Source organism: Lepisosteus oculatus, chromosome 27 (genome assembly GCF_040954835.1).
Source record: "Lepisosteus oculatus isolate fLepOcu1 chromosome 27, fLepOcu1.hap2, whole genome shotgun sequence".
In the NCBI taxonomy this organism is placed as follows: Eukaryota; Metazoa; Chordata; class Actinopteri; order Semionotiformes; family Lepisosteidae; genus Lepisosteus; species Lepisosteus oculatus.
Window position 1 is genome coordinate 3,745,876 of NC_090722.1, and position 19,163 is coordinate 3,765,038.

Sequence of the window (19,163 nt, forward strand, 5' to 3'; positions counted from 1 at the left end):
CATTTGGGATACAAGGTGTTTTAATTTCTAAAGTAACACTGGTGTTCTCAGTCTATATTGTAGTATTTTGGTCAAATGTGCTAAAGTTTTGTAAGGATTCTGAATCTAATGAAGGATAGGGATATTTATAGGCCCTTAACTGATTCTATTGTCTATAAAAATTAAGAGGTAACGTTTCTCCTGCGTTTTGTCAGACTACTGAGCTTTTTAAATGCAGTTTTGGATACTCAAAGATGAGTTGATGGTTCTAAATTTACTTCAGCTGTATGTGTGATCAGGCAGCTGTACAGAAACAGCTCAAATCCAGAGGATGCCTGATCTTCACATTAGCATAATCATATTAAAGACAGGAAAATGTGACCAGACTTCCCACGAAGCCTGTTGTTAGGCTTTATAAACCCTCCGAGACATTTAATGTTTTCCTGTATCTTAATCACCCATGCTGTGTGCAGCTGGAAAAAAAAAACATCAGTATTTTTTTCTTCACCGTTCGTTTCTCAGAATGGTAAGGTTTGGATCACTCCCGTAAGTCAGAGTTACCAAGATTCACACACAGAGAGCACCCAGACCAGGGAAGAGCATGCAGACTCCACACGGAAGGCTCCCTCAGGCTTGAACTGAACCCAGATCCCAAGAGCTGGGAGGCAGCAGCATCTGCAACCTTTGGACCAGTTTCACTTGGTTCCTGGGGTCAGTAGCTGCTCATTTTTAGAAAATCAGACTCAAACCTTCAGAACAGGGAGTGGGAGCCTGAGATCAGCCTCATAAAACTCCTAAAACCCCAGCAGGCGTCGTGAAGTCATGGCTGTTCTTAAGGGGCGGGTAAAGGCCATAAGACCATTTCACTCCTTCAACTGCTACTTACACCCAGCAGCCAAAAATGATGACAAACATTAAGCAATTTATTAGCACAATTTAAGGCTTAATTAAGTAATGGTATTTAAGGGGCTTGAAATTCCACAGACAAGGGCCAGAACCGGAACTTGGGAAGCTCTCAAATTCCTGTCCTTCTGTACCGGTCGAGGATGCACTTCCATGGATCAATCAGACTCTGGTCTGTGGTTTGATGGGGGCGTCTCCTCCTCCTGCACAGCTCACTCACATCACCAGGCACCTCCTGCCAGGCCTCTCTTCCTGGCTGGCCTTCCGGCGAACCTTTTCTGCAGGACACAGGTATATCGAGAAACGTTAGCGGTCAGCCCCGCTATTCTTTGAAGTCTGTTATTCTTCAAACGGCTTAGAGAGGCACCTCTCTATCTTCTGCTGCTGGTACACAGGGTGAACTGGAACACTTCCAGCTGACACAGAGCAGGCCTTGGCCGAGGGCATTGTGGGATATGTGGGAGGGGCCACTGCACTGCGAGGGGGCGGGGTTTGTCTATGGGGGTGGATGTTGGTGAATCCTGTCTGCTCAGATGGATCATCTGCTTCGGTGCAGCGTACTTCTCTCCTGGTCTCAGACACGGCCACGGCCAGATTTCATAGGGAAGTCACCCGAGGGCTTGGAACTGACTGATCGATTAAATTGATAAGAACGTGGGCAGAACTGAGACCTGAGGACCCTGTGGTTCCCCAGCATCGTTCATGACCACGCAAAAATCACACTGATCTTTTCTGCACCACTGCCGTGGGTAAAATCAGGGCTTGCTCCCAGGTGGACCACTGGCTAAGACCAGGGCTTGCTCCCAGGTGGACCACTGGCTAAGACCAGGGCTTGCTCCCAGGTGGACCACTGGCTAAGACCAGGGCTTGCTCCCAGGTGGACCACTGGCTAAGACCAGGGCTTGCTCCCAGGTGGACCACTGGCTAAGACCAGGGCTTGCACCCAGGTGGACCACTGGCTAAGACCAGGGCTTGCACCCAGGTGGACCACTGGCTAAGACCAGGGCTTGCTCCCAGGTGGATGATGGCAGGAGTTGTCCTGCTCTCACTGACAGAACTGCCAACTTGCAAGTGCCATGACAAGTCCCCGGGGTGCTCCTGGGTGGGGAGCCCTGATACAAGCTATGCCAGCCCCAGGGACACCTGGCCAGCAGAGGGGAACAGTGTGAAGCATCTCCATCACTGTTAGTGGTTAAAGTGTGAATTACAGGCCTCAGCCTGTGACCACTTTTAGTGGCTGGGCCACTCAGTGAACCCCAGTTTTTTTTTTGGAATTGTAGGCCTCTTCATGTCATATGGAGAACAACTGAAAAGCACGGACGTCATCCTGTCAGCAAGCTGCCTTCTGATTTTTAGATTTCTGCTCCAAAACAAGTTGCAGTTTTAACTTTTGTCGCAGGTACATCCAGGTAAATCTGAAATCTCTTTCAGTTGCAGAGCTGAGAGAAAGTCAGGCTGCTTGGTCAACTACTAACGATAAAGGTTTCAGTCACAGCCGGATCTTAACCCAGCGGACACGGGTCATGAAGATCTTGGGCTGGGCAGCCCTGTAGCAGTGATGATCGTGCCAGCATCAGGGAGGTGTGCCAAGCTCACCGTACCTGCCAACGACCTGTTCCCTATGCCCACCAGCCCCTCGTACAGCTCTCTGATCGGGTGCTTCCCCTCCGCAGTGATTCCATGGAGCCAGATCAGGAACATTCGGAAGCCATGCTCCTTATAGCTCCGGTTACCTGCAAGGAATTTGGGGAAAAGCAAACACTCATTTTGCATTTTGTCAGCCAACGGCAAGAGGCTCTCGAAAAGCAGCAGGAGAACAGCTTGGGCAGATGGACGGGACACCAGTCCATCACAGGGCACACACCGAGCCAATCGCACCAGGGCAGCTTCCCCAGAAGCCTGTTAACCTACCAGTATGTCTGTGAACTGTGGGAGGAGACCAGAGCACCTGGAGGAGCCCCACACGAACAAGGGGAGAACATGCAAACTCCACACAGACAGCACGCCAGATGCCGGATTAAATCCAGGGCCCCATGGCTGTAAGCAGCAATGCTGACAACTGCATCTCAGTGCCGCCTGTGACTCTTTCAAGTTGAAAATCCCACCATGCCCTTGCTCCCAGTGACCACAGCTAGCCATTCCCAGGAGACATGAACCAATTAACTGCACTATAAATTGAGCAAAACTAAACTGGGGACCTACAGACTTGCTGGACAGTGGTCACTACTGTCTTAACGGGTTCCTATAAACCTATACATATATTTTGAAATTACAATTCATTTCCCTTTCAAAATGATGTCATATTCCATAGCTTTTCTTTAGATTTTGGGGGTTTTCAAGAGGAACACGTGATTTTCACCTTCAGATTGACAAGGGCACATTTTATTGGAATGGATACATATGGGAATATATATCAGAACAGTTTTGAAAATGATGACAATCCTTTCAAATCGTCTGGGGTTTCTGACAGGCAAGTAAAGGGATTTAAGTTTATATTGCTAGTGGTCTATGATACCTCATTACGTAGTTAAAAATCAATTAAGTAATTTCCTAATGGGGTTTGTTTCTTATTTAACCAAATCTGTCTGTGACATTCCATAAGCAATGCAGAGATCATTTCTCTTGAGAAGGTTGAGGAACTCTGATGCAAGCAATTACATCCCAGAGTTGCCCTACACAAGTCTGGTAGAGAGCAGGATCTCCTTAACATCTCCACTTGGTCAGGTGGGAGTCAAAATCACTACTCAGTAAGACAACCAGCTGACCCACATCTACACCAGGAGCAAGCAATGTTAATATTGAATGATGCCTCACACTTATATAGTGCTTTCCTGGACCCTCCACTCAAAGCACTTTACAGGTAATGGGGATCCCCACCACCACCACCAGTGTGCAGCCCCACCTGGATGATGTGCCAGTCCGCTCCCCACACACCAGCTCTCAGTGGGGAGGAGAGCAGAGTGATGAATTCAGTTCAGAGATGAGGATTATTAGGAGGCCATGACTGGTAAAGGCCGGGACACCAGGGTAACACCCCTCCTCTTTTCAAGAAACACCCTGAGATTTTTAATGACCACAGAGAGTCAGGATCTCAGTTTTAAATCTCATATGAAGGACGGCGCCTTTTTTACAGTACAGTGTCCCCGTCTCTATACTGGGGCATTAGGACCCACAATGATCTCAGGGTGAGCGCCCCCTACTCGTCCACTAACACCTCTTCCAGCAGCAGCCTTAGCTTTCCCAGGAGTCTTCCATCCAGGTACTGGCCAGACTCACACCTGCTGAGCTCCAGTGGGCAGCCAGCTGGGAGCTGCAGGGTGACGTTTTCACGTCCAGTTTGAGAAGTTACCACCCAGACGACGTTTCAGAGGAGTTAAAAAAAACATTTTAAAGAAGCCATCCATTCCGAGTTTCATTACTCCTGATGTATGAGCCCCTTCAGAGCACTGCATTTACAGAATGTATATGCATGCAGCTCACAGCTGAGTCTTATGCTTCAAACTTGAATCTTACATTGTAACACTGGATTGTATACCAGTGTTACAATATAATGTAAATTATACATATTATTTGTATAATTGTATAATTGCTTATTAATTGTATACATCTATAACATCCATTGAATATTTTCCCCTGTACATTTATTGTTCTCAGTGAGACTCATTCAAAGGAACCTTAAAATGGAGTCAGTGGCTAAGGATCACGCCAACTAATTAGGCTGCTGATCAATTATTAATTCATTGAATTCAGTGCTGCAATGAACCCAGAAGAACCCAGCTATCCCCCAGGCCGCTGACCCCTGCTGTACTGAGTCCTGCCCCACTGACCAGTCCACTGACTCTCGATGGCTTTGACGTGCCTGACTGGGAACTGCCAGTAGTCGGCGAGCTTCTTCCACTCTCCCGGCTGCAGGTAGCTCTCGGCCAGCGTCCACAGCACCGAGCGGACCGGCCGGGGCTCCCGGAGGTGGTCCAGGGCGAAGTCTAACTGGACCTCCGAGCTCAGGCCGGGCTCCGACTCCTGAACACACACAGGCCTGGGGGTTAGCGCAAAGCAGGCGAGTGGTGCAGTGGCTCTGTGGCTGGGGTTTAGGAGGTTGCTGGTTCAAATCTCACGGATGGCAGAGAGCCATTTCCGTTGGGCCCCTGAGCAAGGCCCTTAACCCCAGCTGCTCCAGGCGTGCTGTATAAATGGCTGACCCTGCGCTCTGACCCCCAGCTTCTCTCCCTGTCTGTGTGTCTCATGGAGAGCAAGCTGGGGTCTGAGAAAAGACAAATTCCTAATGCAAGAAATTGTACAGGGCCAATAAAGTGATCGGATCTTAAGCAGTCCGACCTCAGCAGTGCGCCGAGCTGTGGGTTGCATGCTGGCTGCTTTCTGAAGGTGCATCCCACTTTAAAGAGTTTCATTGGTCTTCAGCGTCGCGGAAGGCGCTATATGAAACATTTCAGTGCACTCCAGTGCTGCTGATCGCAGTGTCTTAGGCAGAAAGCCTTCCTCTGGTGTGCTTTCAGCACTTTGTGTTGCATTTAAAGGCCACATGCTGTCGCCCTTCCCAGACTCACCCGTCTCCACTTGTAGAAGCGCTCGGCCTTTATGATCGTGTCCACTACATTGGCATAGTAGCCCCTGATGGCCAGATCCAGAGGGTCCCGGTCTTTCTGGAAGAAACAGACAGACAGGAAGATAATCACTGGCTGAAGTACTACAAAAACTTCCAGACCTAAAGGCCAAGCAGCGAGCAAGAATTGAACAGGACTTTGAAATCTGTAGCTGAAACTCATTCTGCTAGTTGTCCACGCTGTCCAACACTGGTACTCGGAAACATACGCACTCCTGCTGGCTTTCCTTCCACAAGCCACAAATGAGAGGGGGGCATTCAACCAGTCGGACCCGTTTTTTTTGTTCCCCTTGGAAGCTGATTGATCTGAGGATCTGATCCAGCTGTTCCTTGAACTGAAACCAAAGTTTTGGCTTCAGCCACCATGGCTGGGTGGCCTGTTCCACACTCCTGCCACCCTTTGCGTAAAGAAGAGCCCTCCCCTGGTTCGTACTGCTAATGCACTTCCACTTCGTTTCCTCTGGTTTATGTTTCACGGTTCATTTTTAAGGAAGCCCCTGGGCCGACTGTTGTCAGTGCCTTTTTGAATCTGATTTTGAATACCGTGCCTCCTCGTGATCGTCCTGTTCGAGAAAAGGCTCGGTTCCTTCATCCAGTCAGCCTGTACAGGAAAATCACAGTTCCAGCTGAGCTCAAAGTTAATAAACTGAACCCTTCATGGAGTTAATTGCTTGATTGGCACCTATTCAAGCCTTCCCTAGTTGGTGATTAAATTAAATATTCGGGGATCAAATACAAATGTCAGAGCTGAGATGGCACTAAACTTGTAGTTCTGGGCATCAGAAAGTCCCTCAGCTGCTGTTCAGATGAAGAGGGAAATTGCATGCTACAGAACATTAATAACAGTGATATTGCTCATGTGTTCCAGGTCTTCAACAGGGCTGAGATCTGAAGGGGGAATGTGGTTGCTCTGGCCAGGCAAGGCATCAGAAATCATCTTCTTCTGCCCAATCACACTTGCCACTGAGGCTGAGCCTAGTCTTGGAGCTCTTAAATACAGCAGGATCTTACCCATTCCAAGCCCTCGCGACAGACACCTCTTTCATTGAGTATGCTAATTAGTTGTTATTTTAAATAACCAAAGAGAGCGGTGGAGCGGTGGCTCTGGGCTCAGGATCTGCACCTGTGGCTGGAAAGTTGCTGGTTCAAATCCCACAGCCGGCAGAGGAATCCTACTCCGTTGGGCTCCTGAGCAAGGCCCTTCACCCCAGCTGCTCCAGGGGCGCCATATAAATGTCTGACCCTGTGCTCTGACCCCCATCTTCTCTCCCTGTCTGTGTGTCTCATGGAGAGCAAGCTGGGGTATGCGAAAAGACAAATTCCTAATGCAAGAAATTGTATAGGGCCAATCAAGTGATGTTATGTTAAGTTAGATGGCTGTTCTCAGGTGCTGTACTGGAGTGGACTGTCCACTCCACGACTCGCTCTGGTCTATTCTATTGATTGGGGGGGATTCTCCTCTCTGTTCGAGGGCTGGCCATGGCCAGTCTTACCTTATCCTTCAGGTCCAGGAGCACGTTGGCTTTCAGAAGCACCTCGGTGATCTCCAGTCTCCTCAACTCGGCTGCCACATGCAGGGCAGTCTGGCCATTCTGAGGGACATTTGCAACAGGAATAACGTGATTTGAAGTTTGAAGTAGTTTGTGTACAGGTGGCACAGTGTTTCCCCGAGCACAATTCCGGGTCTGGGGTGCTGTCTGTGTGGAGTTTGCATGTTCTCCCTGTGTTCGTGTAGGTTTCCTTTCAGGTGCTCTGGTTTCCTCCCCCAGTCCAAAGACATGCTGGGAGATTAATTGGCTTCTGGGAAAACTGGCCCAGGTGTGTGTGTGAGTGGCCTGCGATGGTCCAGTGTCCTGTCCAGGCACCTTGCCTTGCTCCCTGCTGGCAGGGGAAGGCTTGGGCTCCCCTGCCACCCTGTATTGGATAAAGCACTTAGAAAACTGATGGATAGTTTATGGACAGCAAGTGCTGTAGTGTAGTTAGTGACAGAGAGAACTGCAATTAATTTTAGACTGAAAGTCTTCCACTCCTTATCCTGTTCCCTGCGTTTGGCCAGTTGATTGATTGGCTCACCTCGTCTCTGGTGTTGAGATCACAGCCGGCCTCAGTGAACATCTGCACTATATCGGGATAGTTGTTCATCACAGCCAGGTGAAGAGGCGTCTGAACAAGAACAGGCACATCACTATAAAGCAGTGGGACAATGCAGAACGTGCATTCAAGATGAATATCAGCCCAGCCTAAACATCAATGCCAAATTCACTGTTCAGGCACTGGACCTCAGCGCTGGGCACAGAGGATTACATGTTTTTAGCTCTACCTTCCCCTCTTTCCTGGGTTTTAGAACGCCAGGAAACTTTTGGGTGGAACTGCATTTAAAACCCAAGAAGAGGAGGCACCTCTTAACACAAAGGGTGGTTGGAGAATGGAACAAGCTGCCCAGCCATGTTATTACTAAATGGGCAAAATGGAAGGAGCTCAGATCAATTGCAATAGAGTCCAGGGTATTTCAACCCATTGATGTGGCACAACACAGCTTGTCCGCAGAAAACAGCTCGAAAGGTGTCGAATGAAGGAGGGGATGGGGCCTCCTCTATGAAACGATCCAAACCCGGGCTATAAAATCCATGCTCCCGGCGCACGAGACGAAGGCCTCACCGTGGATGAAGCGCTGGTGTCCACTCCGCTGTCCAGCAGAAGCCTGCAAATCCCTGCTTGTCCCTTCTGCGCAGCGCAGTGCAGAGCGCCGTGGCCCGTCTGGCAGGGGGCATGCGGAGGAGACAGGAGACGGCCGTGATTGAAAAATAAACGGCGGTTATTGGCCGCCGTGCCCTCCTGCTACCCTCCCACCCCTTGGTGCCGAAAATATGCAAATCGGACACGATTCACCCCAGGAGCAGCAGAGGACAGAGGCCCACGCCGTCCCGGGTCCGAGAATCAGCCAGCTGCAGCCCAGCGGGAGATCCTACACCAGCAAAGTACCGGCAGCTCCTCTGGGAGGGGAGGCAAAGCCGAAGCGATTAGGAGCAGGCGTGTGGAGCAGCCAAGGCCTTAAACACCCGAGCAAGCACCCCATCGGACAGATCAGGGGGAAAAAAAAAAATCACATGAAAACAATCTTTTTTAAAAAGCTTTTAACCTCCAGCCCCTCCTCACTATTCACCAAACTGTGTGAGCAACTACTCGAATCACAGAATCAGAGCAAAATGAGTTGCAGTTCTTCTTATTCATTTGCGACTCTTGGACGGGAACGGTAAAAGAGAAAATGAGTTCTGGGAGATCAAACTGCTGTGCTCAATATTAGGATCAGTGTGTTTCAATGCATCCTTTCAGGGATCTCGATATCATTAGATATTACACATTGACCTTCCATGTACAATAAAACAGCACAAAAAGGACAAAATGATGCAGCAGATGGGATTATATACAGTATTATGCTACAGTGCTCAGTGGCCCCTTGAAGTGAACTGCTGGTTTGAGAACAGGGTTGAGACCCCGGGTATACAATCATTACACCCCAATACCCCTTATAACCAAGCACTGCTGGGGTGCTCAGACCTGGGGGAGGGCAATCGCAGTCGAGTGAATGTTCACTGTTTGGCCCCAGCATCGTTAAGGGTGGTGGGGGTGGGGAACAAGCTGCCCAGCCCTGTTGTTGAAGCCCATACCCTGGCTTCTTTCAAGACACATCTGGATGAGCACCTCCAGTCAGGACAAGAGGTACCGCTGTACACAGAGGGTGGTGGGGGTGTGGGCCAAGCCGCCCAGACACGACGCAGAAGCCTTTTACCCTGGCTTCTTTCAAGACACAGTTGGAGGAGGTCCTGGGATCAGTCATCTACTTCCTTCCAAATGGATCAGCTGCTCCCAGCGGTCTCCTAGGCTCTGTAAACCTTAATGTTCTGCCCAGTGATGTTGTTTAGGCTGAGTGGAGCATGGTGTTTTAGGAACCAGGAGGGCGCCCAGCCCTGTGTCCACCCTACATTGCTCAGCGTGTTGACGTCACAGCCAGCGGTCAGGAGGTCCTCCACACAGCTGGTCTGGCCAGTCTCTGTAGCCAGGAGCAGAGCCGTCTTCCCTTCCTGAGGAGAGCATGCAGGGGTTGACAGGAATTGTAGCAATCCAATTAGCCCCAATTAGTTCCTCCTGCACCCCTTCCTATGGGCTAGTGATTTGGGCTTAATCTTCATGTCTAGCCTCTTGGGATGGGATGCTAGTCCAGACTGGTACTGATTGACCCAGCTGGAGAGTCGGGGAAGAAGAGTTAAAGTGCTTTATTATATACTACTGACTGATCTTCGATAAAGAGCTGTACCTGGTTGGTAACCTCAAGATCCAGGGCGTTCATGAGCTCACGCACTACGGAGGGGTGACCCGAGCTTGCTGCCAGGTGAAGGGCACTGTTGCCTTCCTAAAATTGACAGGAGTAAGAGGATGTCAGTAACATGCAGCACCGGTGGCATTATTTACATAGTGAAGGACACTCCCTTCAGACTAAAGAGACTCATTTACTTCAGTCTGTCAGTGTGGGACACTCCCTTCAGACTAAAGAGAGTCAGTTCCTCCAGCCTGTCAGAATGGGACACTCCCTTCAAACTAAAGAGACTCAGTTCCTTCAGTCTGTCAGTGCAGGACACTCCCTTCAGACTAAAGAGACCCAGTTCCTTCAGTCAGTGCAGGACACTCCTTTCAGACTAAAGAGACTCAGTTCCTCCAGCCTGTCAGTGTGGGACACTCCCTTCAGACTAAAGAGACTCAGTTCCTTCAGCCCGTCAGTGCAGGACACTCCCTTCAGACTAAAGAGGCTCAGTTCCTCCAGATTGTCAGTGCAGGACACTCCCTTCGGACTAAAGAGACTCAGTTCCTCCAGCATGTCAGTGTGGGACACTCCCTTCAGACCCAGAATGCATCCAGTTGCTGGTGGGACACATGGGACACAATAGTCTAGATAATGATTCAGAGATACCCTGTACAATTTTAACACATGGTCATAACACATGACCATTATCCCTTTCTCATAATAATTCGAGATGAATCTCCATGGCTGCACGACTCCTTGTTCACTCATTGAGAATGGTAGGCATGTTAAAACAAGACAGATAAAACAGCATTACCTTGTCCATCGCCTTGATGTTACAGCCCCGCTGGCGAAGGCACTGCAGAGTGTTCAGTTTTCCATTTTCAGCTGCCAGCAGGAATGGGGTCTTGTCATGCTGGGGACACATTCAAACAACTGCTATTTTTCACACCGCAAGTCTCAAGTCCTGTCCTCCCTGCAGGGAACTTGCAAGAAACGCCCCAAGGAAAAAAAAACTTGCGGTTAGCATAACTGTGCTGCCAACCCGCAAATAAAAAGCTTGATCGATATCTCTGGATCTTACTGCTCAGCGTTTCGCCATAATCTCTCTGTGATTCTGTTTTTAAGCATGCAGGCAAGGCAGCTTGGGAATCAGTGCTGCCCTGTCTGGGGTCCTGAGTTTGAGTCCAGATTGGGGTGTCTGTCTGTGTGGAGCTTGCATGTTCTGCAAGTCTTCCGGTTTCACCCCACCTTTCCAAAAGATCTCACTTTCCAAAGAGACCAAGTCATAGTTACAGCAGAGGGACCTGAGGCAGCTCAGCCTTTATAACAAGTTTAAAGAAGCAAGTAAGAGCTTTAGATGAAAAAGAGGTTTGCTTTAATTTAATTTACATTTGAGAACATTTGAGAAGTGGTGCTCCTTGTGTATAAATAAGACTGGAAAATATAATCTTGTGTCCTGGCTATTAATGCCCCTTCTTGCCAGGATGTCCCACCCTGCAGTCTGTAGTGTAAGTTGGGGGTGCTGGCTGCTGTATAGACAACGCTAAACTCTTTATTTGCAGTGGCGCCTCAGAGACTCGGGGCTCACCTCATCTGGCCTGTCCAGGCCGTTGTCCTCCAGCTCTTCCAGGATGTACTCCACGATGTCCAGCCGCCCACGCGCTGCGGCACAGTGCAGTAACCCCTGGCCACTCTGCCAGACATGCGGGATTAAAAAACAAAAAAAGGCAGCAAAACTGACGTCACAAGTGCATAAGAAGGTGACTTGTTCGGCTGTTAGTGCCTCGTTGATCCAAGCATCAATTCTGCCAAGCGGCGCTCGAAGGAAACTTGGACAATGTGGCTGGGTGGCTCGCTCCATTCTCCCGCCACCCTTTGTGTAAAGATAGTGCCTCTTCTTCTCTGACTTAGGAGTAGTTGAAATACATTGAAATGCTCTATATTGGCAGCTTAAACAACTGAAACGCAAAGTCTTGAACTAACAAGCCCAAAAGCTGACTTGACACTTGACTTAAAACTAGCAGTATTAATAAACTCAGCCAATGTGCTCTTCAGGATTAACACTGAAGCACTAACTAGAGGACTCAAGCAGAAACCAAGTAAGGGCTTTTCTGATTGAGATCATGGGCACCTTTTACCCAAAGCACTGTAGGAGTCTGGAACACGCTTCTCTGAGGGATTCTAGTACATATGTCCTAGAATCCCTCATGCAACAGCTACAATACATGAGACATTGAGATCAATGAGCTACGAGCAGCTGCAGATGCAAAAACGAAAACCCAGAATCACAAAAAAACAACTTGGACCCACTAGCTGTCTGCCAAAGGCTTTTTGACCTGAAAAGCTCATCCTTAAGTGTTTTGATTTCAAGCGGATCCAGGTTCTGATTGGATCTGGACCTGTTCAGTCCTGATCCTGGAGGGATTACCATGTTTGTGTGTGGGATAACAGCTCCAGCGCTGACCAGGATTTTCAGGATCTGGAGGTGTCCAAACCAGGTGGCATAGAGAGCTGGGGTCATTCCATACTAGGAGAGAACACAGCGGGAAATGAAGAACAAAAAGCAATTTGGCAATCCCTCGTCCCAGTCCTGGGTCATAAACCCAGCAGGTTTCATTTAATTGTGCTAAAGAATTGAGCACAGTGGTAATTTAGAGCCATTAACTCAATAATTATTTCAGATAACTCATCAACTCTAGCCTATGGCTGAGTAGGACTTGACAAGAGGGTGAGAGAGCTCACATTGAGAGAGCAGGGAGGCTCCACTTCCTGGTTTTCAAATTCTCACTTTACCAATTATCTTACACCAGGCAGTCAGGTGACCAAGGATGGTGGGTCATTGCCCACAGCCTTCTGGGAAATGTAGTTCACACAAGACCCTCCATCTTGTCTGAACCTTTTCAAGAGAAATTGCATTCAGCTATGGGTTGAAAGATTTGACAGGCATTTAGGCTTTTAGACCCATTTTGTACTCCTTCTGGGCTCCATACAGTACAATTCCTGATGGTTTTGTCAAGCGGATACCATCTCCGATCCAAAATGGAAGGATCATGTCAGATTTAGCAGGACTGTTTAACTTGAAGTGCCACTTCTCCTAGTGACGGCCACAGCAATCCAGAGTCTGAACGGGGCATCAGCTCATCACAGTGCCAGGGACAACAGGACAGTTTCTAACAGATAAATCCAAAATAGCGCAAGTGGTGTAAGCCTCCTTTGGGGGCAAAGAGGAAACCACCACCCCTAAAAACATGCATACTCCACACAGATGGACATATCTTCATTGAACCCATGATTCAGGGGGCAGCAATGCAAAAGGCTATGCCACAATGCTGACCAACGAGGGTTTACAAATCAGCTAAATACTGCCAGACAAGCTTGAGCACTGCGCCAAGTTCTCACCTTGTCCTCTGTGTTTACATCTGCATCGTGATCTACCAGGATGTGGACTGCTGGTTCCTGCCCCTTGGCTGATGCCCAGTGTAGAGCCACCCTACCCACCTGCCAAGACACCAGAGTTAACATGCTAGTAGCTAATTCATCTAAGGAACTTGTCTAGCTCTGTCTTGAAAGAAACCTAATTGTCACCTTCAACAACATGACTAAAAAGACTTGTTCCACACCCCTACCTCACTTTGCGTAAACTGACTTAATGCCCTTTCCCCTGGTTTCTACAAGTCCTCCGGTTCATGACTTTCCTTAACTGCTTTTGACTTGAGTCTAAAAACACCTGGAATTGTGTCAGCCACAGCCTCTTATGCACAAGAGCTGAGGCTTAGAGACAGTTGAAGACAGGCAAGAGATACAAGAGCACACGGACACTGACCACTAGATTCTTCAATAGCTTCTACCCACAAGCAGTGAGACTAGCGAACACATTTAGCCACCCCCCTCGGACCACACCTACACCATCACCATCTACCTCTTTATGATTTCTTATCTATTGCACATCTCCAGTCACTGTTTACACATCTGTATTGTTTACATTCAAACTGTCTACATGTTTACTTGCACATTGTCTATTGTCTGTTTGTACATTGTCTTGACGCACTGTTTGCACTTTGTCTTGTTTTTTACACTTGTTTTACAATCGAGAGACTTTCAGTAAGTAAGAATTCCATTGTACCAGTACCGGTTACATATGGCAATAAAGTTCAAGTTCAGGGTACTGACAATCCTAGCTCACTGTATATCCAAAGACTATGCCATGACAAGGATAAGAGGTATAAACAGTTATGGAGGCCATTCATTCCACCAAGCTGTTCCTCGAATGGAAAGTTTTGCCTTCGACCACATGGCTGGGTAGCCTGTTCCACACTCCCACCACCCTCTGTGTAAAGAGGGGCCGCCAGTCCTCACTTTTTAATTTGACAAAGTTTCCACTTGTGAGCTCTGGTTTGTGTTCCACTGTTCTTTTTTGAATCCCTGCAACTCCGTTCGAGACTAAAAAGACGTCCAGACTCAAGGAACAGACAGTTCCTTCAGTCTGTATTTTCCTCTTCTTTAACCGTCCCACATTCTGCTTCAACGTGCAGCCTTTCCTACTACAGTGAAAAACCTCCACTGGAACACCAAGGCACACTCTTACAGAATCCCTTTTCAGAGGACACAGTTTGAAGAGATTTTTCTAAAAAAATGGTGAAGACACGCTCAACACAGCGCCAGTAATATAATTATCTGTGACGTAAAAGCGCTGCAACAATGGAAAAAAGTCCAAACTGTTCAGAGTTGTTTGGTTGGATATAGTGACACTGTTTCTTTCCAACTACATTCAGGTACAGATATTTAAACAGTAGAAATTGTTTCGGTTCAACGTACTGTATAACGTTTTTAAATGCTTATTAATAGTTAGATTATATCACAATTGTCATAAGGAATTAGCTCCGGATAAATCGTTTGTAGCAGTTATGTGCAGCTAAATGTGTCACAACTGTGGCTGAAATCTGAATGAATTGAGGTGCGACCAGCGCCCGCCTGTTATGAACTCACAACATCGGCGGCATTGACGTCCACGGCTTTTTTCAGCAGGCTGAGAAGTGTCTCGACGTCGTTGGTTTTCGATGCGTCGCGGAGCTTCTGTTCAGCACTGCGAAACAAAACGACGGCGTTTTTAATTTCCGTCGGAGCCATCCGGAGCCACGACTCAACAGTGCTGCCCAGTCCGGGTCCTGGGGGAAGATGCGATTAATGACCTAGCCCGCTCGTTCCTGGCTTAATGGGGCCCAATGGAACAGCTTCTATCAGCTCATCAGCTGCCGCTGCTTTTAAAGACCTAGAAAACCTGCAGGCACACTGACTAACCCCCTCCTGGACCAGGACAGGGCACAGCGCCCCCTCCTGGAACAGGACTGGGCACCCCTGCTGCAGACACACACTGACCCCTCCAGGACCAGGACTGGACACCCGTGCTGCAGACACACACTGACCCCTCCAGGACCAGGACTGGACACCCGTGCTGCAGACACACTGACCCCTCCTGGACCAGGACTGGACACCCCTGCTGCAGACACACACTGACCCCTCCAGGACCAGGACTGGACACCCCTGCTGCAGACACACACTGACCCCTCCTGGACCAGGACTGGACACCCCTGCTGCAGACACACACTGACCCCTCTTGGACCAGGACTGGACACCCCTCCAGGACCAGGACTGGACACCCCTGCTGCAGACACACACTGACCCCTCCTGGACCAGGACTGACCCCTCCTGGACCAGGACTGGACACCCCTGTCCTTAAACACGTGGAGCCCAAATCTGTTCCTCAAGAGACAGCAGGTCTTATAGTTCTTTCTATATTTCCAGCTTGGTAAGAGCAAGGAAAGGCTTGGACATGTCTGATTTAAGCAAATAATGAGGTCAATTAGTTAATTAGTGTTCAGGTGAAAAGAAAATCAGAACCCCTCTGGCCCGCTGGATTAATCCTGTCACCCCACTCCGTCATGAGCATTTATGGAGCGCCAGAATATGGAGCTGATTGCAGAACAAAAAAATACTGTTACAAAATCAAAAATAAGCATTCCATCTTGTTTTAGTCATCCCAGTCCGTACAAACAAAGCGCTTACCGTATGTAAGACTCTCCAACTCCGGCAGTGTCGTTATCTCGCTGGGGAAACACAGGCGAGAGCTGTCACGCACACCGCCCCTGATTTGTTTTAAATAAAACTGTATTATATCATATAAAATCTATATAAATGGGTTCTGCTTTGTCTGACGCAGTCTTATCACTTCCTTAAAACGCCTCCATCATACAGTACGTGAAGGTCTTGAACTGAAGACGTCTCATGAAGAAGCTTCTTGTGAACACAGACGCCTATTAGTAACACCTGATACGTTGCAAAACGCTCCTGCTTGCAAACGGCAAACTTTCTGAAGTGTGTTAATACACGTCTATATGTAATTAATACATGGTCCGGCAAGGCTCAGCTTTCTCCACAGCAAGGATGTCCCGTCCTGGTTCTGGAGGGTCCAGTGTGCCTGCGGGTTCTCACTTAGCGCTTAACAAGCTCATTTTTATCCTAAATGGGTTCATTGGACCAGACTCACCAGGTGCTGTTGCTTTAAGAGACCTGGAAAACCTACAGAGACTCCGGCGCTCCTGTTTCTCAATGATCAAACCTGCTTAAGAAGACCTGTGCTGCAAAACAGGGTTCAGTAATTAAAAATTCATTTTCCTCACTTACTCTTGTCGTCTTTCGGCAAGGGCTGCGCGTTCATTCTGGGTCATGCTTTACGACTTCACTATGAAAGCTTCCTGTGAGGTACAGGAGCGAGGGGAACCCGGGATTTCACAGGACAACCCGGTCTCCTGCAGCCCCCAAAACCAGGTTCGGGTCTCAGAATGTTGTCCAGCTCGGTCAGGGCGTCCTTCAAATCGGCTGGGTCCGGTCTTCTTCCCAGAACACGCCCCTGGCCTTCACTCCGGTCCCGCTCAAACCTGCATTTCCAGATCTCATGCAAAGTAACAGCTGTACAGTCAGAGGAGACGTGCCACCAGTTGCTCTCGGCCTTTCTCGCAGAGGTTCCCAGGACATCCCGTCACCTCTTGCAGTATTTGCGACAAATTGTTATTCATCCCAGTCGCACATAGCGGTCAGGCTGTGTGTGTGTGAGCGCAGGGCGTCTCGGTCCTGGTTTTGGGGAGCCTCACGCCTGTCTGATTTTCTACCAGCCGAGCTCTTTGTTCGATTGAAGCCCTAACGAATCTAAAGAGTCGCTTCCCAACTTAGGTTTAGGAATTGAAAAAAAAAACTGTTTAAAAGTTCGGATCGATGTTATTATTAGATCAGTTACGGGTTCAAGTATAGAACTGCAGGCACAGCTGGGATGAAAGTCACTCGGCGGGGGACCAGAGTTGAGATGAGAACCCCCACGTCAGAGAAACTATAGAACTTAAAATAAGTTGTTGTTATGTTCCACTAGAGGGCGCAGCTGACCACGTTTTCAAGCCCAGAATTTCGCGGGTGAGCTTTTACCCACCCCGCTGGCTGTCGGGAAATGTCCAACCCCTACAGTGCAACTATCCATCCATCCATTTTCTCACTGCTGCCTCCAGTTCAGGGTCATGTGGGGGCTGGAGCCTCTCCTACCAGGATAGTGGGGTACACCCCAGACAGGACACCAGTCCATCACAGGGCTCACACACAGACACACACACACACCAGGGCTCGTTTTCCCAGAAGCCAGTTACCCCACCAGCATGGCTTCGGTTGCTTGGGAGGAAACCCACGTGAATAGGGGGGGGGAACATGCAAACTCCACACAGACAGCACCCCCGGTCTGGAATTGAGCCCAGGACCCCAGAGCTGAGAGGCAGCAATGCTCGCCACTGTGCCATCTGTAGTGCACATATATTGGCTACTTTTCCATGTCTAATGGGATGAAACTGTGAAAATGATGCCTTATCTTAGCTGGGGGAATGTCCTGACACAGACATATGCAGAAATCCAGATAAGTATCCTGTGTGTTAGCTGTATTCTTACAGATCTGTCCAGTCCGAGAGGGTCGTCTGTACAGTAACAAGCTTTAGCTTCTGCAAGAGGTATGAGGCAGTGGTTTAGCCAAGAGCTCACCTTAACCCAGGTGCTCTCCCTCTGCCCAGCCTCATTAATTCATTAAAGCCTCAAGTGAACTAGCAATCGCTTGATGGGAATATTTGCAAGTTTTTTTTATGCAAAGGTTTGAGATTTTTATGTTACTTATGAAATGCAGTAGATACAAGGCGAAGTCCAACCTGTTGTAGAGCTGAGAACAGTCAGACGGTTCAGATTGATTCAGTTATTAAGTCAGTGTTGGGTTCAGTTGTGTAATTAAGTGCTGAGCTGGAACAGAACCCAGCAGGTGGGATGGTTTGGGCCTCCAGGACCAGGACTGGAAACCGCTGCCTTAAAATATTAACCAGGTACGTTCAAACACGTGCATACAGAACGCCAGCCTTCTAGGGATACAGGAGTTTCAGGTTCCTGTTGTTTCTCCGGGTGGAAATTGAGGATCACTGCTTGACACAGCAGCGGATGGCTGCTTCCCAGCTGCAGGATCCCGGGTTTGATCCCTGGACTGTCTGTCTGTGTGGAGTCTGCATGGTCTTCCTCGGGTTAGTTGGATAGGTTAACTGGCTATGCCGGTGGTGTCCCGTCTTGGAGAGCTGGTGAGTCCACCGATTTGCTAGGTCTCTTCAAAGCAGCAGCACCGGAAGAGCTGGGAGAAGCCGATGGATAGTTGATCGATAGCGAGAGCTGGCCATTAAGAGCTGACCTGGAATAAAGCACCAGTCCTGGAATTCCAGAAGTGGACCTTCCTGTACTACGCCTGATGTTCTCGTGAAAATCAGCACTCTCACTGCTCGGCATGTCTTGGTCGAAACAGCTGCTGTGGCTCACAAAAAGCTGTTTTACCACTCAGTGCTGCATTGCATTTTCCAATGGGTGAATCCCATACTTTGTTTTTTTATCAGGAAATTCAATATTTTGCCTTTAGAGGGGGCTTATGATCACACTGTTTGAAAAGCAATCCCAGCCCAGAAGTCTCCCTTTCCCCTAGACGGAGCAGTAGGACACTCGATGTTTGCAATATGAAGGCATAAAGAAATGCTGGATGACACAGAGGGCCTTAAGAAGAAAGAGGCTTTGGGTCATAACTCTTCCAGTATTGTAGCACATTCCAGAGTCATAAAGACATTGTCAGGTGACAGATATGACATCTGCACAGCTTCTGCCCCGACTCCAGCTGTGCAACAGAGAGGCCAGTGTTGGGCTTTGGCTGTCTCGACAGCGGGGGTCACGCAGTGTCTGGTTCTGCACAATGGCGCGGACCGCCGGGGGGGGGGTTCGGGAGACGAGCCCCCGACGAGCGCTGGGCCCAGC

The 19,163-nt window shown here is 48.8% G+C and overlaps 1 protein-coding gene across 1 annotated transcript; it reads right to left on the reverse strand.

Moving 5' to 3' along the window:
• Positions 1 to 888: 888 nt before the first annotated feature.
• Positions 889 to 16,860, reverse strand: LOC102692581 (ankyrin repeat and death domain-containing protein 1A-like). Its single transcript, XM_069184919.1, has 15 exons — positions 16,485 to 16,860; positions 14,790 to 14,886; positions 13,203 to 13,301; positions 12,232 to 12,330; positions 11,392 to 11,496; positions 10,618 to 10,716; positions 9,819 to 9,914; positions 9,487 to 9,585; positions 8,162 to 8,260; positions 7,577 to 7,666; positions 6,997 to 7,095; positions 5,448 to 5,543; positions 4,710 to 4,902; positions 2,484 to 2,615; positions 889 to 1,160 (listed from the first exon to the last, which is right to left on the reverse strand). Exons 1-15 carry the CDS (start codon positions 16,526 to 16,528, stop codon positions 1,099 to 1,101), a joined length of 1,509 nt encoding a protein of 502 aa, XP_069041020.1. The 5' UTR covers positions 16,529 to 16,860; the 3' UTR covers positions 889 to 1,098.
• Between the last annotated feature and the right edge of the window lie 2,303 nt (positions 16,861 to 19,163).

Coding starts and splice junctions, on each gene's coding strand:
- LOC102692581 (XM_069184919.1), bottom strand. CDS start 16,528: ATGACCCAGAATGAACGCGCAGCCCTTGCCGAAAGACGACAAGA. Junction 10,717..11,391: donor GCCTGGACAGGCCAGATGAG/GTGAGCCCCGAG, acceptor ATGTGTCCCCAG/CATGACAAGACCCCATTCCT. Junction 1,161..2,483: donor AGGGAACAGGTCGTTGGCAG/GTACGGTGAGCT, acceptor TGTGTCCTGCAG/AAAAGGTTCGCCGGAAGGCC.